Genomic DNA, 23247 nt, shown 5'->3' with positions numbered 1-23247 from the left:
CCCAGCCTTGTCCCATTGTAGCGTCCTGTATTGGAAGGTGCAGTACTAGCTATATTTGTGGACTGCTATTCCTCACCATGCAATGCTCCCAGCTATCCTGTGTCAATCTTAGCAATTAGCCCTCCCATTCTGAACACCTTTTTTCCCTTCTTTTTGAGGGGACAACGGGAAATTCACTTTTCCTTTGGTCTTGGATTTCATCTTAAGAAATATTTCGAATGACTGTAATTGTGCTAAAGACACTGAAATTCTGGTTCCTTGAGGCCTGACTGTAAAGTAGTGAAGAAATCTAGAATTTTAATGCCGGTGTTTCCTGCTTGGAAACCAAAGGCAGTGGCAAAGTCCCGACTTTTCCTAAGTTGGGTATCATTTTGCATTGAAAATATTTTGCGTATTTATTTGAACATTTTAAGAAATTCCCGGCAGTACAGCCCGTTATCCCTTTATTGCTACAGCAAGCTGGAGGCGGCAGTGAGTGGAAGAGCGTGGCTTGGGGGGTTAAAAAGAAAACAAAAATTAGCAATTACATATAAAAGCTCTTTATATATGTGTGTGAGAGAGATCTATAGGTATATACGAATCACAAATTAATAGCGCGTACGTATGATACTGTAGTGCAGAGTAACGTGCTATATACGTGAAAGTATCCACTATGAACTCATGTAACGTTTCAAACCGGGGCAGGCTGCGCGCGCACGCGATACCCTCCTCCTGCATACATTCCCTTGGCTTCCGGCGGAAGTAACGACGCATCCTGGGCTCCAACAATAGAGCGGCTAGTCCGCTCTAGCCTTCCCACGGTTGCTCTCTCTGGTATGCTGGGAGGCTTGGCGGAGCGGGCTTGAGCGCTTGCCGAGACGGAATCCTTTTGGATACCATGGCGCCTCCGAAAGGTGAGTGAGAAGCAGCCTGCCGCCGCCGCCGCCGGTTTCCCCGTTATGCGTAAATGGAACAGTCCGTTCTACTGAGGCAAATAGCCAGGCGTCGTCCAGTTACTTGGAAGGCGGGGGGGGGGGGATGTGAAGCGGGGCGGGGGGCAGGTTGGAGACCTTCTGCCTGAAAAGGCGAGCGCGGAGGTGGCTGGCTCCGGGGGCAACAAAACCGGCCCGGCTGCCTGGCAGCTCTGCTGGGAAGCGGCTGTCGCTCAGCGTCTCTCTCTGCACTTGTGTCAAGCAGGCGAAATAGTAGAAGGTTCCTCGATGGAAGATAATGCTCCCTCCCCTTCCTGCCCCTCTTTAAAGACATGGCAGGTCGGGGTCTCGCCAGGATTTGGGGAGGGGGGGGCTGAACCCAAAATGTTAATTATAACGAGTTTCCGCTCCCCATTCCCTCTCCTTCAGGTTGCTTAGGCGAAATAATAGCCCCCCTTGAACCTCCCTTCGAGCATGGGAATAATTGCTGACTTTGTCTGTGAACAAAGACTTGGAAACCTTTAAGCAGCCGCGTCTGGCATCATCCTCTCCTGCAAACGGTGTACGATGATGCTCTTGTGTCACTCACTTGGCAGCGTATTGTAATGGCTGTTCTTGTGCAATGACCCTGGTCTAGAAGGCAAGCTCTTCCTCTAGATCCATGTGTACAGTGGTACCTCAGGTTACATATGCTTCAGGTTACATACGCTTCAGGTTACATACGCTTCAGGTTACAGCCTCCGCTAACCCAGAAATAGTGCTTCAGGTTAAGAACTTTGCTTCAGGATGAGAACAAAAATCGTGCTCCGGTGGCGCAGCAGCAGCAGGAGGCCCCATTAGCTAAAGTGGTGCTTCAGGTAAAGAACAGTTTCAGGTTAAGAACTGACTTCCAGAACGAATTAAGTACTTAACCCAAGGTACCACTGTATTTATTAATCAGTCTGAAATGCTAGGACAGATGTTTTCACATTAGAAAATAAATGCATCCAGGGATACATGAAATTGTAATGCAAGAAGTGGCTTGCCTATCGTGGTGTTAGAAACGTGCTTTCTCCCGTTTCTGAAAAATTAGGCCGAATAAACTTATTTACGCAAGCACTTTTGTGTGTGTGTTGTCATAAGGATGTTAGATGATCTCTGTTGGATCAGGCCAATGGACCATCTATTCCAACATCTTGTTCTCACAGAGGCCAACCAGATGCCCAAAGGCGACAGCACTCTTCTCACGATTCCCAGTATGATATTCAGAGGAATAGTGCCTTCTACAGTGGAGGTACAATAGCTAATAGCCATTGATGGGTTTGTCCTCCATGAATTTGCCTGTTCTTTTTTTAAAAAAGCAATATGAGATAGTGACCATCGGGTTACAGACGCTTCAGGTTGCAGACTCTGCTAACCCAGAAATAGTACCTCGGGTTAAGAACTTTGCTTCAGGATGAGAACAGAAATCGTGCTCTGGAGGTGCGGCAGCAGTGGGAGGCCCCATTAGCTAAAGGTACCTCAGGTTAAGAACAGTTTCTGGTTAAGAATGGATCTCCAGAATGAATTAAGTTCTTAAACCGAAGTACCACTGTATATGTGCTGCCTGAAGAAGTGCTTTCTTTTGTTTGCCCCGAAGCTTCCAACGTTCAGCTTCCTTGGATGGCCCTGGGTTTCTAGGATGAGAGAGGAATCTGCTTTCCCTACACAGTTATAATTGCATCTTTTGCAGATAATTCTGCTGTTTGCATTTAGCTTGATATACACCCGAATTAGGCTGAAGGAAATAGAGTTATATCTCTACCAGGGTGTACTCAGTTTAAATTATTGCAACAGTGCATCTATAATTGTACCTTGCAGGGATGTTTACACAGGCAAGGTGATAGTATGAGTAACAGGATTTAGTAATTCCCAGTCATATCATAATGTGGTGTAATGATTCAGGCATTCACTGTTGAGTTAATAAAGAAATAAAAGTTTGTACAGATAAAGATAAATTGTTTAATCAACAGTCTGATTCAGCTGTAACTATGTTATTTTTGGTGGCCAGAGACTAGATGGTGGCTGTTCTACTATACATCTCTCCTATGAAGAACCTGAAGTTCCTTGATTAGTAGCTTCTTATTTGCTGATCCTAAAATCAGCATGTGGAAATAATTTCATTTATTTCTGTTGGCCTTTGGTTTCAAGTAGAGTTATAGGTGCCAGATGAGGTGCCATTTTGAAAATAGCCTACATTTATCTAGACCAGAGCTTTCCAAACTGTGTGTCGTGACATGTTAGTGTGTCAGCTGCAGTGTGTCAGTGTGTCACGCAAACACTCCCCACCCCTCTCTCAGGGCTGGAAAGGGGTTAATTTAACCTCCAGTTTGCTAATAAAACTGAATTACTGTGTCACAAAATGATGCATATCTAAAAAGTGTGCCACCAACATGAAAAGTTTGGAAACCTCTGATCTAGACAGCCAGGAGTAGGATAAAGCACTCTCCTGCACCAGTCTGAAGGACCTTTGAGCCCTGGCCCCACATTCGCTCTTCTGACGGGATGAGCAGGACTACTTTGGCATGCTAATCACTGAATCAATTGGTTAATGATTATCAATTAAACAGTTAATTAAATGTATATCCCTCCGTCCCAAAGGAGCCCAGGGCAAACACACTAGTGATAAACCAATACAGTTAAAAATAAAACAAAACATGTTTAAAACATCCCAAACCAATTAAAAACATCTGAAAGCAGTAACATACTCTCACAGCTAATAATTTCAGAGTTGCCACGAACAGTATCTTTTGGCCATCCTTGGTAAACAGGAACATTTTAAAGTTCCTCCTGAAACTTAATTGTGAAGGAGACAGATGTGCCTCACCAGGGAGGGTGTTCCACAAATGAGGAAACCACCACCAAGAAGGCCCTATCATAAGACAGTGCCAACAAGGCATCCCCTAGTGGTGGCACCACCAACAAAGTCGCCTGCAGGTTTTAGGGTGCAAATCCTTCTAATGGTTAACTGTAATGTTTCTGCAGCAGGCCCGCAATAGCTTTTTGAATATAAAATGCTCCTGTTTTAAAACCTGTTTTCTAAGGACCAAACAGCAAACATAACTTCACTGTAGTTGTCAAGGTGGTTCACGTCTTGTGTCCAATAGAGCGATGCTTTTGTTTTTCAGAAAATGTCAGCTTGCTTTTTAAGTTGTACTGCTTGACGGTGATGACCTTGGTGGCTGCAACGTATACAGTAGCTTTGCGGTACACGAGAACAACAGAAACAGTTTTATACTTTTCAACTACAGCTGTCTGTATTACAGAAGTTATCAAGCTATTCCTAAGTTTGGGCATTTTAGCAAAGTAAGTATAAATGTCGATGAGTAAATTGGAGTGGCGTATTTGCTCTTTTTTCTGATTCTTTTATTTTACTTGTTTTGTTTCTTGCTATGGTTCATGTGGACTGTGTTAGGCTTCTGTGAGCAGGTGGTATCAGAGGAGTCCTTCTCGAAAAGATTGGTTTTGAAACAAGTGAAAACATGCACATTTTAGTTTCCTAATCTCTCTTATGAATAGGTGTCACTGCCTTGAGTTCATTGCTTTGGATAAAGTTCAGAAGTCTGTGTAAATTAAATATGGATGCTTGGCTGGCAGGTTTCTGGGTGGGTGTAGGCAGGAGTCTTCAGAGTCATTCAAGAAGAACTTGTATTCTCACTAAGGTGGCATTTAAGGATTAGAAGCAATCCTCTGAACCATGTTGACCTGTCCTCCCTCAAATATAATGTTCTTGAAGGGTTCTCAATCACAGGGCACTTATTACTTCTTTTAGCCTACACAGAAACTATTCAAATGGCTTCTACCCCATGCTGGTAACATATGAATAATTGACTCTTTTTTTGTCTTTTAATGGGACCCCAGGTCTGCTGCCTCATCTTGTGTAATGGTAGAACTGGCCTTGAGCCTCATGGTGAGATGCTTGGGCACTTTCAGTAATAGTCACTGTTCTTGCTGTATCTTGTAACATGGTACAGTGGTGCAGCCTTGGCTAGGAATTTCTCTAGCCTCTCTGTCTCTCAGAGCCTCAATATTTCCCCAGATCTGTGAGTTTATAAAGGTTGTTTATGAAACTCTAGCTTATTCAGTAACATGCTCTGCAGCAAGGGGCCCTCCAGCTCCCATAATCCCTGGCCATTGGTCATTCTGGCAGAGGCTGATGGGAGTTGTAGTCCAGCAACAGCTGGAAGGTCACAGGTTTCCCGCTGCTTACTTAAATCATGGTTAAGTGTAGACTGCAAATTGCAAAGTAGAACTTCTGTCCTGAAGTGGGTTTGCTAATCTTGGTCTCGTTCTGTCATGGTGGGTGGGGCCACTCACCTGTCAATTACCTGATGTCACAATGATGGTGCTTTAAAGTGCCCGAGGCTTTGGCTTTACCACCCATCAGCTTTTTGCAGGCACTGGGTGTGTGGGTGAATTCCCCGCAGGGAGCTCAGTAAAGCACAGCGTTAGCCAACAAGCGAAGAGTGGTAGAGTCAAAATCTGATTTTTCTTTTGCCAATGCACAATTGGGAACGCATGTTAAGGCTCCCAAATATGAATTGGCAGCTGTGCCTCTATCCGCCCCATACCTGACAACACAGGTCATGTCAGGTATGAGGCAAGCAGGTGAGTGTGGTTTTGGGGGAAACTGCCTCTAAGGCCAAAATTGAATCCCTGGGGGGCAAAGTTTGGCCAATGAGGTAGAAGTTGTCCACCACAGAATATGGGACGGAACCTGGGAGAGAGTTTAGTTCTGCAGGCTGATATAACCTCTGGTTTGTGCTAACCTTGGTTGAACTTTTTTTCTGAATTCAGCATTTGTCTTTTTGAATAAAAATCAGTTTGCCTTTTTGAATAAGCCAGCAGTCAGTCAGACTTAATCTCTTCTCCTGCAGTTGTCTTTGCCGCCCTCACCTCTACTTTCCAACAGATGTAATCTAATATGCGTAAATGTTTTATTCCCCTTCTCTTGCAGTTGTGTCCCATTCGCTTCCTTTGTAAAGTCAGCTGAGAAGCACACGTTAGAACGGTGGGGGCTGATATGAGGGAGTGTTTAATCCCGGGTGTTCTCTGTGTTCAGAGTGAAGCAATCTTCTCCTTAACACTGCTAGATCCCAGAGTTGAGTCTCAAGGGGCAAAAAGTAGGTCACCAGTTATGAGTATCTTTTCTGAGGCCTGGTTTCAGCTGCATAATCACTTTAGTCACCCTGTAATTATGAGGGCCATATGAAAAAAAATGACATTTCATGCTGTGCTGACTCCAAATACATAATTACTATCCTATCAAATTCAGAAATGACATAGATTCTTGAAATTGGGTCCCAGGAAAGCCCAACTTCCCTGGCAGGTATAATTTAAACAAGCAAGTCACAAGCAATGGCTTGGACTTTTAAAATATAGAGATAGCATTGACACGAAGAGGCTGTCCTCATTTTCGTCACAGGAGGTAGATTTAAGGGGAAACAGCTTTCTTGCTGTTTCACAATATTTGGTGACATGTCATACTGTACTGGATTTTGTGAGACTGTGTATTTTGCAATTTTCCTGTGCATACGTGTATGTACAATGGCCGTGTACAGGCTCTTTTACTTTTGTTCTCCCAGATCTCTGGTTCTCATACAGGGGTAATTTCACATGCACAGGAGTAAAGACAGTGTTCCTCTTCCTCCCCGCCCCGTTTTTGTTTTTTTTTTGCATACACTACGAAATCACGGAGGCGGATAAAATGCATTTGTGAAGCTGTTCCTTTTTGCAGCAGAAACAGGACTGCTGACATCTCAGGTGGCTAAAATTAGGCCATCAAAGTGGTATACTGTATAAGATAAAAATCCTGAGATTCACCTAATGTAGAGTTGCCATATGTCCGGAATTTCCTGGACATAGCCAGTATTTGGGCCTCATAAACAGTGTCCAGGCAGAAATTACTTAAATGTCTGGGAAAATCCAGACGTAAGGCAGCCTATGTCAGAAGTATAGATTTTGGCAAATTTCATTTATAACAATAATAATAAATTTCATTTTTATAAAAAGCTCAATAACTTTGCCAAAAAAAGCTCACTTTTTGAAATATGGCAACCCTACCTGATGAGCCACAACAGAGGACAGCTGCACAGCTTCTGCTGTTTTTATGGTGCCTTGAAATGGTATGTAAAGGGTGATACGTAAATTGAATTAATTAACTACTTTTAAAATCTGCCTTACTGCAACATTTAGAGGAAGTTTTAAAACCAACCAACCCAACCGAATGTTGTCTTCATTCCAGCACTGCCAACTGGAATGTCTGGTTTGCATTCTGTCACCCTCACGGCGGTTACAGTCTTTGTTTGTCTTGCGGAAGGAGGAAGAATGTGAATCTTAAGCTTTCCAGGAGACTCAGAACGACTCTCCTTCCTCTAGTTGGCTTCTCCTTTCTCTTTTTTTGGAGGGCCTCAAGATTGATACAGGATAGGAAGCGGGTGTTGTTGACAAGCTCATCCTGGCAGCTGAGAGGTTGTGGGGCTAGTCCTCTGTTGGGCTATTTCTGCTGTACTATTGTCACGCAGCTACAGTCATATTTGGGCTCAGAGCTTCTTCTTTTTTAAATGTTTTCCAGAGAGACTGGAAGCCCAGGTAGACTATTGACATCTTTAAAAGAAAATGTCTTGGGCAGCCCTAAAGAGCTACTCAAATTAAGCGTTCCATCTCTCGTCTACGCCATCCAGAACAACATGGCCTTCCTGGCTCTTAGCAATTTGGATGCAGCCGTTTACCAGGTAATGGTTGATGTTTGGAAGCTAGATGCAGACTCCCTAACCTTACCAGGCCACATTGGTCCTGTTTTGTAGCCACTGTGAGCGTTCTTGCCTGCTTAGAATGAGCCCCGGAACTCTGACCACTCTTTGTGCTTGTCTGGGAGAGAGAGAGTTTAATGTGCCTGGAAACACACCTACAGTACAAAGGTGAAATTAACATTCCATCCATCAATCTTTATTGTGGTCATAGTCCAGGCAATAGAAAGAAATTAACATTAGTTTCTATGCCCACTGGCATGTGGCCCCTGAAGCATTGTCCAGAGGGGGCTGTGGCCCTCAGGCTGGCAAGTGTTCCCCATCCCTGAGCTATTATGGATGAGCTCATGCAAGTGTGCCCATCAACTGGCGGCTGCAATATCGAGCAACAGGTTGTGCGTGTGAAACAGCTAACACAAACGGAACACCCCAAGCAGAACTTCTGCATTGTCTGATAGGAATTCAGACGCAGTATCTTTTCAGTGGAAAATGGTTCACACTTTCAGCTGCAAGTCACGGAAGGGAAAAGTCATCCTGTGCGTGTAACTCTTTCCTGAGAGGAAGGGGATTGTTCACCAAGGAAGATCCTGCCATGAGCATAACCTTCCTTACATGAACCAAGTAATGATGTTGGATGCAAACCAATATGCTTAGAACATGGGTATGCTTAGAACATTAGTATAATAAAATCATAGAATCGTAGAGTTGGAAGGGACCACGAGGGTCATCTAGTCCACCACCCTCCACAATGCAGGAATCTCAACTAAAGATTCCAATCTCTGCTTAGAAACCTCAAAGGAAAAGAATGGCAGATGAAGATGATGGACTTTTCGGAGCTAGCCGACCTGACCGGAAGAGTCTGCGACCAGAATGAGGAGGAGTACCAGGAAGAATGGATGAAATTTAATGATTATTTAGTTAAATACGTCAAGTTAAACTAATTGGGAAAAGCTTGCAGTTACCAGTTAGGCTTAGGATTTAAATAAGTAATGTGATGAATTATTATATTTAATACTGAATTGGGAAGAAAGACTGATGTTAAGTGATTAAGTTAAGAGTTTAAGAACCTTGATTAGAAAACCGTTAAAATGATGTGCATTGAAATCTAACGAGGCGGATACGAGGAAGTCACTTAACAATGTTAAAAAGATTAGTTTAATAAGGATATGATTGATGTTTGTTTGTGTATTTGTTAGTGTGTGTTTTTTTAATTTTGTGAAAACCCAATAATTTTTTTTGAAAAAAATAAAAAATAGGAACCTCAAAGGAAGGAGAGTCCACAACCTCCCAAGGGAGTCCATTCCACTGTCAAACGGCTTTTACTGTCAGAAAGTTCTTTCTGATGTTTCATTGTATTACATTGTTGTTATAATGGTTGTGTTATAATGTTGTTATTAAATAAAGCAGGTTAGATATTAAACAGATTGTCTTTCTGCCCTTTTCCTAATACCTTGCCCATAGCTAAATGAAACATGCCCTTTCTTTCCGGCTTCCTAGGTGACCTATCAGTTGAAGATCCCATGTACTGCATTATGTACAGTCTTGATGCTGAACCGCTCTCTCAGCAAACTGCAGTGGTTCTCAGTCTTTATGTTGTGTGGTGGAGTCACGCTTGTTCAGTGGAAGCCAGCTCAAGCCACTAAAGTCCAGGTAAAGTTGATCACTGGAGCCTTTTTCCATACCTGCTTTCTGAAATAAGTTGCTCGTGCATCAAGTTGCATAATCTTACCCTAAGGGCATTGTGGAAGAGTATACTGCAGGGGAGGAGTAATTGCAGCCCTCCTGATGTTTCTCTACTGCAGCCTCCATCTTCATCAGGATGTCCTTTCCACACTGTAGGAATTGGGCCTTCTTTGTGTTGGCATCTGCCTTTCGGAAGCCCCTCCCTTTGAATATGAGACAGGCACTGTCTCTGTTGCCTTTTTGGTGCCTACTGAAGGCCTTCAACAAGTTGAGACCTTTCCCAGTCCGCATCTATATTGGAAACATTTTTAAGATGTTCTTCGGATTTTGTTTTTTCACTGTTTTAGCTCTTGTTTGCCACCTTACGCTCCTCTGGGATAAAGGGTAGTATATAAATGTAAGTTAAGTAAGTAAGTGAATGAATGAATGAATGAACGAACGAACGAATATCCTCATTGCATTTCAAGAATTAGCTAAGCTGTGGTATCCTGCAGCGGCTGGTTGAATTAGCAGGAGAAGAAAGGAAGGAGAAGCTCTGTTGAGTGATGACCGCCTGTGCCACATTGGCTCTCACCCTCTTTTCCCCAGAGACAATTGAGCAGTCTGGGAGTCAAATTTTGTAGTGCTGCTTGCATAGCACTGGCAGATGTTGCCAGATGGCCTAAGTCATCTTTTGTTGTTGCAATAAATAACAATCTGGCTTGGCTTCTGAAAGTGACTGCAGCTATAAATAAACTTCCTCTGTTTTTATTTGTTCTTTAGATGGAGCAGAGCCCATTGATAGGCTTCGGTGCGATAGCCATTGCTGTTTTATGTTCAGGATTTGCAGGTAAAACCTTGTAGTTAAAGTTATCTTCAAGTAGCAGGCATTTATCTGTGACTGTGGCTGCTCCGACAGCGAAGGCCCCCTCTTACTTTACCTTGCCAGCTTAAAAAACACCCTAGCACAGCTCCTTCCCATCCTTCTCAGGTAACATGGGAGAAGCTCTGGGAAGTGTCTTGGGTCACATCCACACCATACATTTAAAGCACTCTTATACCACTTTTGGGATGCGGGTGGCACTGTGGTGTCAACCACTGAGCCTTGGGCTTGATGAACGGAAGGTTGGCAGTTTGAATCCTCATGATGGGGTGAGCTCCTGTTGTTTAGTCCCTGCTCCTGCCAACCTAGCAGTTTGAAAGCACGTCAAAGTGCAAGTAGATAAATAGGTACTGCTCTGGCGGGAAGGTAAATGGTGTTTCCGTGCGCTGCTCTGGTTCACCAGAAGCAGCCATGCTGGCCACGATCCGGAAAAACTGTCTGCGGACAAACGCTGGCTCCCTCGGCCAGTAAAGTGAGATGAGCGCCACAACCCCAGTCATTTGTGACTGGACTTAACTGTCAGGGGTCCTTTACCTTTTTATACCACTTTAGCGGCCATTGCTTCCCCCAAAGAATCCTGAGGACTGTCAGATGTTTATTGTGCAGCTACAATTCCCAGCGCCCTGAACAAACCCAGTGCCCAGGAGCCTTGGGGGGAAACCAAAACTGTTAAGAGTGGTGTAAGAGTGCTTTAAGTGTAGAGTGGTACCTCGGGTTACATACGCTTCAGGTTACAGACTCCGCTAACCCAGAAATAGTACCTTGGGTTAAGAACTTTGCTTCAGGATGAGAACAGAAATCGTGCTTCGGTGGCGCAGCGTCAGCAGGAGGCCCCATTAGCTAAAGTGGTGCTTCAGGTTAAGAACGGCTCTCCGGAATTAATTAAGTACTTAACCCAAGGTACCACTGTACACTGTAGATGTGACCTATGTCATAGCTCAGGTCTGCCCAACCTAGGTCTCTTTTGTAAGAATACTCCTATCATCTCTGGACATCAGCTCTACCTGTTAGGGCTGATGGGACTCAGGTGACAACAGCTGTTGGAGGGCATCAGGTTGGGGAGGGCTGCTGTAGCTGTTCCCCACCTCAGCATCACCTCTTCCACAAACATGTACGGTCGGAAGATGGTGCAAGTTGACCCTGGGTTTCTTATCTCTGTGGTGTGCGGTAAATTACCTAAATCAAAATTTAATATATGGCAGGAGCCGTACATTGTTTCATCTCTCCCTTCCCTTCCCTTTCAGGGGTATATTTTGAGAAAGTGCTAAAGAGTTCGGATACATCTTTATGGGTCAGGAACATTCAGCTGTACCTCTCTGGGATTGTAGTGACCTTGGTTGGTGTCTACATGTCTGATGGCGTTAATGTAATGGAAAAGGGCTTCTTTTATGGCTATACCCGTTATGTCTGGTTTGTCATCTGTAAGTATCCGATTGCCTTTTATCTTCAGTTCTACTTTTTTCTTCTCCAAGCTGGGGCCAGAGGTGTATGAGATCAGCTTGGGGAACATATGGGGCAGAGACATCACTTAGCACAGCAAATTAAATTCACAGTGGTCTACCGTCCTGCAGGAAATAATTCGGAAGCATGCACTTTCCAGGGGTGTCTGAAGACTGGCAAGAACTTAAGAATCATGGGGTAACTATCAGCTAGACTGCATGAAAGGAATTAGGGATACAGGAAGACACAGGCCTTATTTCCTGGGTTACAGAGAAATAAGTATTCAAGGTTAAGACTAACTGCTGTGCTGGCTTTCCAAAGGGACTTTGGGTAGCATAAGAAATGCAGGTAGGGCAGGTTAGTCACACTGGTTCCATTCAGAGAATAAGCCAAGATGTAAACAAGCGTTTTTCCTTGATATCCAGACCCCTCACCTGTCCAGAAATCAAACCAGGACATTGCTAACCATCATTTCCTATTTTGTCTGAAGTCCAAAACCTGAGTTACAAGCTTCGGAACAAGCCAGGATCCTAAACCAACTCCAAACCATGGTTCTGAAGCACCGTTTCCCAGTTTGGACATGGGGAACTATGATTAATTGGACACTTCCTGGTTTGATTGGCTGTGCCATGTGCAAGTTTCAGTGTGTATAGGGGAAAAGCCTTGTTTGGATCTTAGTGTAGACTTTGATCTTGCCCATCCTTGCTTCCTGCTGTCGTATGTTGCGGAATCAGCTGTTTATGTTCCCATATTGAACAGACGGGAATTAAGAGTTCTCTTAACGGCCTGTACTCGAGACTAGCACCAGCAAATATGGGCTCTAGATGTGCTGTGTTGAATCTTGCTGGGTGATGTCCAAGGATAGCCATACTCAAGAGCAGACCCATTTAAATCCATTGACTTAGTTACTTAGGTATTGCCCCATGACATTTAGGTCAGTCTTGTAGGGATGTAAACAGCATTGCTGGTGCAAGTTAATAGGTATAGACTAATACCGGGTTTGGTGTACCGTGGGACAAGGGTATGCCATGCTGGAACACAAATTTAATCCCCTAATGAGGTTGTGATACATGTCCCAAATGGACAGCATCTTCCAACCTTCAAAAGTTTTGCTATAAAAGGTATTTTTTCTTCTTTGTTTCTTTGAACCCATATGGTAAATAAGAAAAAGATTCCAGACACTTCATTAACAGGGATATATCCTTTTGCTGTCTAGTCCTTTCCAGCGTTGGAGGTCTCTACACTTCAGTTGTTGTTAAGTACACCGACAACATTATGAAAGGTTTTTCTGCAGCTGCTGCCATCGTTCTCTCTACCGTTGCCTCGGTCCTCCTCTTTGGCTTACAGATAAGTACGTTTCTTTTGGTGCGGGCCTGAATAACTGTTGTCAGCCAATTGTATTATTGTATAATATTATAATCTGATGTTGTCGGCCCACAAACAAATTAGCAAGGGTTAACATTTCAAAGCTGGCAGCATCTACTATTATCATCTTCAGCGCGCCCGAGGCTTCGGAATGCAGGCAGCTCTGCGCAACCTTTGGGAGCCCGGCGCAGCTTCCTGCCGGGCTCCTGAGGGTTGCGCAGAGCTGCGTGGAGCCCGGGAGCGCAGGCAGCTCTGCGCAACTTTCCGGAGCCCGGCACGGCTTGGCGCCGGGCTCCCGAGGATTGCGCAGAGCTTCCTGAAGCCTGGAGAGTGAGAGGGGTCAGTGCGCACCGACCCCTCTCGCTCTCCAGGCTTCAGCGAAAGCCTGTATTCGCCCCATAGGACGCACACACATTTCCCCTTCATTTTTGGAGGGGAAAAAGTGCGTCCTATAGGCCGAAAAATACGGTAAATATGAAGTACACAGCAATCTGACGAGTTTCATATTAAAAAAAGTATTCTAGTTTCTGTTTGGATCAGTGTGCTTTAAGCCATGTGCTTTATGTTTTTCCCTTTAGCCATCACCTTCTCTCTCGGTGCCCTCCTTGTATGCATCTCAATATACCTGTATGGACTACCTCGACAAGACACCACAAAAATCCAACCAGCAGAAGCAAAAGGGTCAAAAGAAAATCTTATTAGTGTGTGATGTTTTGCATCATGAAGAATAGAAAAAGACAATCTAAAGACTTGACATGAGTGTGTTCCCTTTTTTTTCTTTTTTTTTAAAAAGCCTTAAACTGGTAATGCAAGATTGTTTGAACTGAAAGTGAAGTAACTCATTAGTGAAATGAAGGATTACACTGGAGGATGAAATCTTCGCTAAATTGTGAAGCACTGCTTTTCGTGTAACGTTGATCTATTTGTGTTGGACTATGAAGAGTCTGTTCACCAAGAAGAATGAAGAAATTGAATGTGCAGTTTTTAAATATATATATATATTGTATATAAAATAAAGGGGAATGCCATTGGAATTCACTTTGATGAATCATGTATATTAGGGATTCTCTTCACATGTTCTTGTAAGGAAAGGTGCTACATTTACTAACTAGATTGTTGATTCAGTCTTAAAATATCTCAATCAGATTCTCAAACACACAGTACAAAACATTTCCCAGTACAGTGGTACCTCGGGTTACATACGCTTCAGGTTACAGACTCCGCTAAAACAGAAATAGTACCTTGGGTTAAGAACTTTGCTTCAGGATGAGAACAGAAATTGTGCTCTGGTGGCGCGGCAGCAGTGGGAGGCCCCATTAGCTAAAGTGGTACTTCAGGTTAAGAACAGTTTCAGGTTAAGTACGGACCTCCAGAACGAATTAAGTACTTAACCCGAGGTACCACTGTATCTGCTTGTGCCTCGGCTTTCATATTGTCGGTTGCTGAACTACTCTGACAGTCAGCTAGCTGTTGTAGCCAAAATGAAACCAAGATGATTGTTATGAGGGGAAGTGGGGTGTGTGGGAACAGAATGCTGTCATCTGATTGTAGAAGTGAACATAGGTGTAGCGGAAATGGATTCTATGTCTTTTAAGCTTTTGATCTGCTGAATCCACTCTGCGAAAGCATGAAGGGGAAAAAAATGAAGCTGCTGCTCGTAAGAGGATTTTTTTCTGTTGTAATTTGGGTTTTTTTTAACACCATTTTGTATAATATTTATGCTTTTGTTGCACATCTAATCTAAAAGTGCTAAATAATTTTTTGTGCAAGTTAGGTAGTGCAGAAGCCATTTGGGTTTGAGCCCTTTGTTCTTTCATCAAATAAAACTTAATGGGGGTGGGACAGTATTTAATGCTACTTAGATGTAGTTTTTCATTTTTGTCAACTTCAGTCATCCAACACTGAAATTCATGAAGGACAAGTGTTTTGATTTAGCTTTTCTGCAGCTTTGTAAAGATGTAAAGTTGATAATTAAACAATTAGGAGTGTGTAAGCTTCTCAAGTGGAGAAACATAAGACTGGAAAGGAGGTCCTAAATTCTAGACACGGCAATCTACTCTAAGGGGCTAGAATCTCAATTTTTACCTTGACATTCATACAGCAAACTTGTGTTCCTTGGGTTATGCTATAAATCCTTTTTGTTCTACGCCAGTAGTCTTATTGCGGTAGTTCTTGTCCAGTTATGCAAGATGGATTGTACAGGGACATGAGGGCTGCTCCTAGACCTTCTCTGTGGCAGACTGCCCAACTCTGCTCTGCTGGAATCAATGTCCTATCAGTGGCTAGGCACTTACTTCATTTCTTGGCTCTGTTGGGCACTTAAAACAAAAATGATGGAAAGGTCTTTAGATTTTAAGACTGCTTTATTGTGCACAAGGTACACTGAACTTACTGTACCTGTTTTTTGCATCGCTGTGGGGTTTTTTGTTTGTTTACATTTTACTGCGACATTTCTTTTACAAGGGCAGCAACCTCCTCCCCATGACATATTTTGAAGAAAGGGGTGAGAATGAAAGGACTAGCTCCTCTCATAAGAATAATACAGACAAAATAATACAATGGCAGAAGGGAATGGGATCTGTTCTTCAGTGGCCAATGCTGTGTGTGTCCAATGATCTCGTCTCTAGGTACTGCTAGACTACAACTCCTTTAATCTCTGATCCATTGTCTGGGGTTGGTGGGAGTCCAAAGACATCTTAAAAGTCCACACGTTTCCCACCTCTGGTCCAGGCAATATAGAGAAGCAAGGACAGAATAACAGCTAGTCTTCAACACTCGTATAGTTTAGAATACGCAGCGCAGGAGACCTTCTCTTTACATTTTATTGACAGGTGTGATTCCTAGAAGCTTCATTCCATTAGCCAGAACGGAGCGAACAGCCTGGAACAAACAGAGCCTTGCCTGGAAAAATAAGAAGGTGGGGAAGATGAGGACGCTAATCAATTTTTATCCTTAGCCCCCTTAAACAGAATTAATTCAGTAAATCTTGAATGTTTTGTGCACGTTCAACCAGAGCAGAATTACAAACTACTAAAGAATAACAAGATGCCCACTTTGCACCAACAGATGTTTCTTCCAGAGTTTAATCCTAGTAATGCTGAAAGTCTGCTATTATCTGTTTCACAGACACACGCCTATATTTGTATCCTTGTTCCTGATGCATAATGAGAAGTAGGTTGAATGCTATTTCAGCTGAACGTTACCTACCTCTCTGCAGTGAATGTATTTTTAGGGCAGCAAATACACTACGAACCGTATGATGTGAAGTACATATGCATGCACACACCCTGACTATGGAAATGCTGCATGGAAGACATGCTCATGCATAGCGATGAAGTCTTCATCTAAAATGACAATACATGAAGGGGTCCTAATACACCTAGCTCAGCCTTCCCCAAGCTGGTGCCTTGCAGGTGTCTTGGACTATCGCTTCTATGCACCCCAGCCAGTACAGAAGGCTGCTCTAGCCAGTGATACACGGTCTATGGCACCAGGAAGAAAAAAGTGAAAATACTTGTTTCAGGACAATTGCCTCTTGATGAAATACAAGGATATCCTACATCCTGCCTCGCCTACATCAGTAAATATACCAAAGGCAATGTGCTTTTATGTTTCACAAATAAAGGTGGACAGAAGGCTCTGGTGGGTGCTGTCAAGTTGAAGACAGATGAAGGGAAGAATTGACAACATACATTGGATCAGTTTCTTTTCAGCACAGTTGCAAGAAATCTACCTGGTAGGTTAAATCTGCTCCAAGTTTGTGATTAATTAATTTGCCCCGAGTAACAGTGCAGACCCTATTATGTGTCCACTCACGTCCTTTGAGTACAATGGGACGTAGTGCCAGCAGTCATGTGTAGTACTGCGGCCTAAACAGATTTATTTAGACTGCAACCTTATTTGGGAGTAAGTCCTACTGAGCTCACTGAAGCTTCTGAGTAGGTATATAAGGTTGTTCTGTTAAGCCTGCAGTTGTATTTTTAGTTGATTAAGCAGCTGGAGCTCATTTTAAAATCGGGTAAACTCAAAGAATAGTGCCACACGCTTTCTGTCTTAACGCCGTTTTGATTTGGTGCGCTACCTTGGTGTGCTGCCAAAATAGGGAATAAAGACAAGCAGAAAATAGTCTTTCCCAACAAGGATTGGTAGTTTATTAACTCGCTAACCCCGTTTGTATCATTATCTCAAAAGAAAAAAACACCAAACCACACCAAACCGCTTTTCACTCTGCCTCTGTTTAGAACAGTTCACATATTTATAGTACTGGTAGTATTTTGAGTGGCACTATAAGGGGGGAAGTGGGTAGATTTATTGTCTCTGGCTACAAAAAGCCTGAGAAATCTGAAGTCTAACTAAAATGGGAAAGATTCTCCACGCTAAGGAGAAGGCCTGAGGCAACACTTGGCAGTTGCAGAAAATGGCTTATTTAAGCAATGTATCTCCTCACCCCCACAATTATTAGTATGGGGCAGGAATACATTTTACAGGAACCTTCATTCCCGCTGCCCAAGAGAGGCTGCACGCGGCTATCCCATAAGGCAGGACAGCAAGAGGCTATCCCAGAAGCCAGACCCTTTTGCTGTTCTGGCTTCTGGAATTCAGAATATTTTTTTTCTTGTTTTCCTCCTCCAAAAACTAGGTGCGTCTAATGGCCTGGTGCGTCTTATAGAGCAAAAAAATATAGCACTTATTTGATATACACCCCACCCTTCAACAGACTGCCAGAATGTACTTCTTTGTATGTTACACATCTCATGAGTAACACATTCTATTCAAATAGCATCTCTTTTACTTTACCTCTGCTAGTTCCGGAACACTGCCTTTCACAGGTAGCATTTTGTGAGCCACAGCTGCTAAGTGACTGAAACAGAAACAGAGATATGAAACAAACTCGTTAAAAGCTGCAACCCTCAGTACGCATCTAAACTTAGTAGCATTTGCTAGGGATGTGCAGTGAACCCAAGATTTGCATTGCATCTAGTGTTTTTAAACAACCCAATCTGTGTGGATCAGCTGTGTGTTGTTCCGATTCAATTCCATTTTGGGGACCCAAATCTGATCCGCTGGATATGAAATTCTGTTTTATCCACCTCCCCATTCACTATAATGGGAAAATCTATAAACTGCTATAACTTTATTTACTCCTCACGTATAAGTGAATGACATTTGCAGAAACATCTGGAAGGCCACAGGTTCCTCAGCCCTGATTTAACACCATCCCCAAGGCACTGCAATCCTTCACTGAAGAACTATTGCCTTGCCACACTTGCACAGGAATGCACTCAAATAATACCACAAATACATTTTTATTTTATTTTTTTTAATTATACTTGTGGATCTCTGAATCCACAAGGAATAATCAGCAGGCTTGGAAAAATCTTTGCCCTTGTTTTTAAAGGAGGGAAACCTTTGCTGAAGTAAAAACAAAAACAAACCCACAACTTTAGGGGGCACAAAACCGGGGTGGGAGCACCTCAACACAGCCACCATTGACTGAACATGCTCAGCGGCCATAAGATACTTTTGCAGGGAGTGAATAGGAAAACCAGACCGTGCATTCTGGGAAATGGAAGGACACCACCACACATTTGTTTGCAGATCCCACAGTTAAAGTTATTACTGATACAATGGCACGAAACAGTCACTAATGCATAGCTCTAGCCCTCCTGCAGAAGTTGTACATGAAGAGCCTGCTAATACTTGTGCAATATATTGAAGATGCTTCTGCAGAGTCTTCCCCTCACCCCCATAAAAGCAAATAAGCTTGAAATGTCATGTACATTTCAGTTCTATTGACACTATGCACTGTTGGCCTCAGTCACTGGACTGAAATCAGCTCATGAGGTGCCTTGGGGCAAAATGTCTTTATCAGACTCAGATGATGGACTTAACAGACCATTAACAATAACTGGTTTTTCTAGTTGAGGCAGATTCAAGTTCTATGAATTTGCACAGGGTTTCCTGGACAGTGTGCCAGAAAGAAAGGGGTGGCTCATGAAGGGTGGGAAATGAAATAACACTTGTCAGAAGGCACACTTCAAAGTTTTCAAGCCTGATTCACAGAATGCATTCTCTTCTGAGGCTTATTATTATTATTATTAATCGAAATGCAGTATTAACATGTGAAACAATGCTCAAATGTTCAATCTAAAGAAGTTCATTCTTCAGTGAACCACAAGTTTAGGTTCTAGGTATACATTTGGCTCTAAATAAAGCCTAAACTTCCTCAAGTTTGGAATGAGGGTCTGTGAATCTAATTATATCAAACTACTCCTTATCAAGCCTGATTTTTTAATTTTTTTAAGTAGGCTGAATTCTTGTCAAAGGGTAAGACGTTTCTCTCACCCACTCACCTACCTTAATTTAAGGAGATAGGCAACAATATGCTTGGGCTGGAGATCTTGAGAAGACTTGTAAAGAATCTCATCATATCTGAAGAGAAATAAATAGAATAGCTGACACATACTTCAGAATCTGATCAGAGCTAGGGTACGCCCAGGTCACATCTATATTCCCATACTTATTCTCATTTAACACTAATGGAACACATGTGATTTCCTAAGCAATGTAGGTATATTAAAGGATGAGGTAGCCTGTGCCTGGAGTCTCACAATCTAATAGACATGATGCACAGTCTGAGCAGTATAGTATAGTATAGTATAGTATAGTATAGTATAGTATAGGTACCTTGGGTTACATACGCTTCAGATTACATATGCTTCAGGTTACACACTCCACTAACCCAGAAATAGTGATTCAGGTTAAGAACTTTGCTTCAGGATAAGGACAGAATTCGGGCTCCAGTGGCACCAGGAGGCCCCATTAGCTAAAGTGGTGCATCAGGTTAAGAACAGTTTCAGGTTAAGAACGGACCTCCGGAACGAATTAAGTACTTAACCCGAGGTACCACAGTATAGTATAGTATAGTATAGTATAGTATAGTATAGTATAGTATAGTATAGTATAGTATAGTATAGTATAGGTCCTTCTATCACCTTCCTATACTGGCCACCAAGCTATATCCTGCTGAGTTGGAGAGCGGTGTCTCTCTGAGGCCAATTTGCCTCTTTTTGATGTTATTTATGAATTGCCTCTCCAGTCAAAAATGCCTGAGGTTATATAAAATTTAAAAATATCTCCAAAACTTAGTTTGCAGTCACGGCAAATCACAAGTTAATCATAAGTCATCAAGGAAACCATGTCTTGTTTCTCACAGAAAAAAGTATGTTTTGTTTTCCAGCTGTTGGGTTTACACAAAACAGAAGGCCTTAATTAAACTAAAGTTTATATGCCAACAATAATTACTTCCGATTATGGCAGTAAAGAAATCATAGTTAAGATGCTGGGCAGGGTTCACACATAACAATAAGCTTTGGTTTAATAAAACAATGGAGCCATTGTATCTAATGGGACTTCAGCTCTCAATTAAGCAAGCAACGAAGTGAACAAGCAAGCAGAAGTTTGCAACCTATATTCTGAATACCTGAGAAGGTGCTGAATTAGCGAAATAGCCTGTGGATCTTGTAGGCATGCAGCGTTTATGCAAGGTGCCTGATTGACTGCTCCACACATCTCTTCTAAACTGGGTGGAGAAAAAGACAACAGAAATATTAAACATCTAAAACGTCTACACAATTTTACTGAATGGAAAAGAGCCACATTGCCTTTTCATGAATATTTTCATTGCATTCAATGGAACAGTTTTGCTAAAACCGAACAAAAAGCACTTGAGGAGATTGGGAATCCTAAATCCCAAGATTAAGAAACAGTGGCTGGGATCTAAAGAGTTGTTTTAGTGGTGGCCAAGGCTTTGGGTTGGCCCCCTGAGGTTTTCTTGGAACAACAGACCCTGACCCAGACTCTGGCCATTTTCAACTGCACCTCTTACCTGTGCAGTCTGGCGTGTGTGTACTGCAGGAAGACACCAGTATCACCTCGGCTCTGGAGAATACGATCCCAGTTGAACTGATAATCAGATAATAGGAGGCCCCTGAAGTCCTGAAATGGTAAGTTATTCAAGCATCTTGTAAACCCTGACAGCATCACTTTACATTTTCTCATGAAAGGATGACAGCATCAACAGACCTGAATGATAAACGCTGCGAGCCCAATCCTCTCAGCTGTCTCAAGAGGGTTGTCCAGTTCTTTGGTTGCTAAGTAGATAACAAAAGGTGAAGTGGGGAGAGTGCCAATGGCTGCATTTCAATGTCACACTAAACTGTGGATTGGCGAAGCATATATGAGCGTTCTCCTGGGCTTGCAGATTCCTTGCGAACTCCCTTATGCTCCTCCTGCTTAAGTAGCAGAAGGAGTTCACAGTTTTCACATCTGTTTTTGGTTAATTGCAGGTCACTGTGCCATCTGAACTGGCACATTGGTCAATGCCTATTGGGAATTTTAACAAGTCAGCTTAGAAACCAAGGTTTGAAGTTGTCTTGTTTGAAACTAATTGTAGCTAATGTTAAGCACCATTTGTTGGACTTGGAGGACACAACAAAAATGCTAAGGCCAGGCAGGCATTTCCATTTGCACAAGCATTACGTTAATAAGAGAGACTGATCGGCTAACTTTTTGCAGAAGCACTTTGTTCTATCACCATGGAGCGAGCTTCGTCCAAAACATCGTCAAGGAAAACCACTTCTCCTCTCCGAGTCCTCATTCCTTGAACTCTTCCAAAGGGCACATGCTGGCACCTGCGGGAAGACAGGGGACCAGAAACTTCAGTTGTTTTACTTTACCACCTTAAAGGGAAAAAAGTGGCATTTTCCAAAGTGCATAAACTAAAAATGTTATTCCTTCTGAACAGAGATAATGTCAGCGCATTTTGGGATTCACAACTGTGCCCAGAAAGAAATTACTTTGTAGTTCTTAATATCTAGACACATGTACAAACATGAGGTGGAGGAGAAGGGAGATCATTCTTTCTGGCAAACATAAATGCTTGCACTGACTGAGCAATCAGAAGAACTCAACACAAAATTCCTCCAATAGGGCATCTTCAAAGCCTTAGTATGCCATGAAGGCATATATATATATATATTTCAGCAATTTCTGCCTGGGCGCTGCTTAAGGTGGTTGCATATAGAAGGTATGGCAACGCTGCTATAGATATAGATAGGCAAGTACACATTTACCTTTCTGCCCATTGGTAACCCATTAATTTTAGTATCTGGAAGACCTGTTGAAAATGAGGGATCTGGCTTTTATCTGTCTTGGAGAAGGGGAAAAAAGAAAGAATCATTAAATGTACATTCAAACAGACATACAAGTGAAAATGTTCATATCCAAGGTGGGACAAATAATGGAGATGAAATGAGGATGAAACTTGTGTATCTGAGAACATGATCTTCTAACATAAACTTTGGAAAAGCAGTCAGGTATGCGAGATCAAACTCGACTGAAAGATCCAGTCTTGAGACCACCACCCATTTCCAAAAAAGTGTCAGAAAAACTCCACCCTCACAACTTTGAAAGCTTGTCACCTTTTTAGTTGTTCAGGCCACAGGTTGTGCCAGAGATTCTGGGCTGTAGCCAATGGCGTCCCTCCATTGATGGAAAGCTCTGATCCATCCCTGCCCCGCAAGCCAATCTCACCCCAGCACTATATCTACTTTCATTTTATCTTTCCTTTTGCTGCTGCCAAAATCAGTGGGGTTTGAGGGCCAAATCAGAATTATGTGTTTGACGGGCTGGGGAGCTAGCCAGCCCTGCTGTACACCCATCAGTCTGCAGGACAGCCAGACTTACCACATATATCATAGTGTCAGGATTCCATTTTTCCACTCTGTCTATAGCAGCAGCAAGATCTCTGGAAAAGAAACACAAATACAGTCGTACCTCGGTAATCAAACGGAATCCATTCCGGAAGTCCATTTGACTTCCAAAACGTTCGGAAACCAAAGCGCGGCTTCTGATTGGCTTTTGGAAGCCGCAGAAGCCCCATCAGATGTTCAGCTTCCAAAAATAGTTCGCAAACGGGAACACTCACTTCTGGGTTTGCGGCATTTGGGAGCCACAATGTTCGAGAACTAAGCTGTTTGAAAACCAAGGTATGACTATAAGACCAAACGAAACTTTCCAAAATTAAACAAACTTTGACTTACTCATTGTTAATCCTTTTGCGATTATGATTTGCCACTGGTCAATATTTTGTCATGTCCGTCTAACAGAGGATAAGGCTGGCTGCAACTCTATACTGAGAAGCATCTCACCAGGTAGG

The 23247-nt window shown here is 42.8% G+C and overlaps 2 protein-coding genes across 5 annotated transcripts in view; one reads left to right on the top strand and one right to left on the bottom strand.

Moving 5' to 3' along the window:
• Window positions 1-749: 749 nt before the first annotated feature.
• SLC35A1 (solute carrier family 35 member A1) lies at window positions 750-14062 on the top strand. Of its 2 annotated transcripts, none has more exons than XM_083433587.1 (8): window positions 750-893; window positions 4058-4235; window positions 7504-7663; window positions 9176-9328; window positions 10124-10190; window positions 11468-11644; window positions 12880-13014; window positions 13607-14062. In XM_083433587.1, exons 1-8 carry the CDS (start codon window positions 878-880, stop codon window positions 13735-13737), a joined length of 1017 nt encoding a protein of 338 aa, XP_083289713.1. In that variant the 5' UTR covers window positions 750-877; the 3' UTR covers window positions 13738-14062. The 2 variants fall into 2 exon arrangements, with proteins under 2 accessions (XP_083289713.1, XP_083289714.1); XM_083433588.1 differs by lacking the exon at window positions 750-893 and adding an exon at window positions 1044-1473.
• A 1310-nt stretch (window positions 14063-15372) lies between these two features.
• Window positions 15373-23247, bottom strand: part of RARS2 (arginyl-tRNA synthetase 2, mitochondrial) — a 28819-nt gene continuing 20944 nt past the window's right edge. For all 3 annotated transcript variants that reach the window (XM_083433503.1, XM_083433505.1, XM_083433504.1), the window contains exons 12-20: window positions 22776-22836; window positions 22163-22239; window positions 21597-21721; window positions 21114-21181; window positions 20917-21026; window positions 20512-20610; window positions 19386-19460; window positions 17826-17889; window positions 15373-15929 (exon numbers count right to left, since the gene is read on the bottom strand). In XM_083433503.1, the coding sequence (XP_083289629.1) occupies window positions 15843-15929; window positions 17826-17889; window positions 19386-19460; window positions 20512-20610; window positions 20917-21026; window positions 21114-21181; window positions 21597-21721; window positions 22163-22239; window positions 22776-22836 (766 nt within the window). In that variant the 3' untranslated portion in view covers window positions 15373-15842. The remainder of the gene's footprint in view (window positions 15930-17825; window positions 17890-19385; window positions 19461-20511; window positions 20611-20916; window positions 21027-21113; window positions 21182-21596; window positions 21722-22162; window positions 22240-22775; window positions 22837-23247) is intronic.

This window comes from Podarcis tiliguerta, assembly GCF_965153285.1.
Source record: "Podarcis tiliguerta genome assembly, chromosome: 3".
Taxonomy (NCBI): Eukaryota; Metazoa; Chordata; class Lepidosauria; order Squamata; family Lacertidae; genus Podarcis; species Podarcis tiliguerta.
Note: the sequence above shows the minus strand (reverse complement) of the source record. Positions and strands in the feature narration are given on the sequence as shown.

Excerpts from the sequence above, each read along its gene's own strand:
- SLC35A1 (XM_083433587.1), top strand. Across the intron at positions 7,664-9,175 it reads TGGATGCAGCCGTTTACCAG|GTGACCTATCAGTTGAAGAT; the intron begins GTAATGGTTGAT and ends CCGGCTTCCTAG. Across the intron at positions 10,191-11,467 it reads TTTATGTTCAGGATTTGCAG|GGGTATATTTTGAGAAAGTG; the intron begins GTAAAACCTTGT and ends CTTCCCTTTCAG.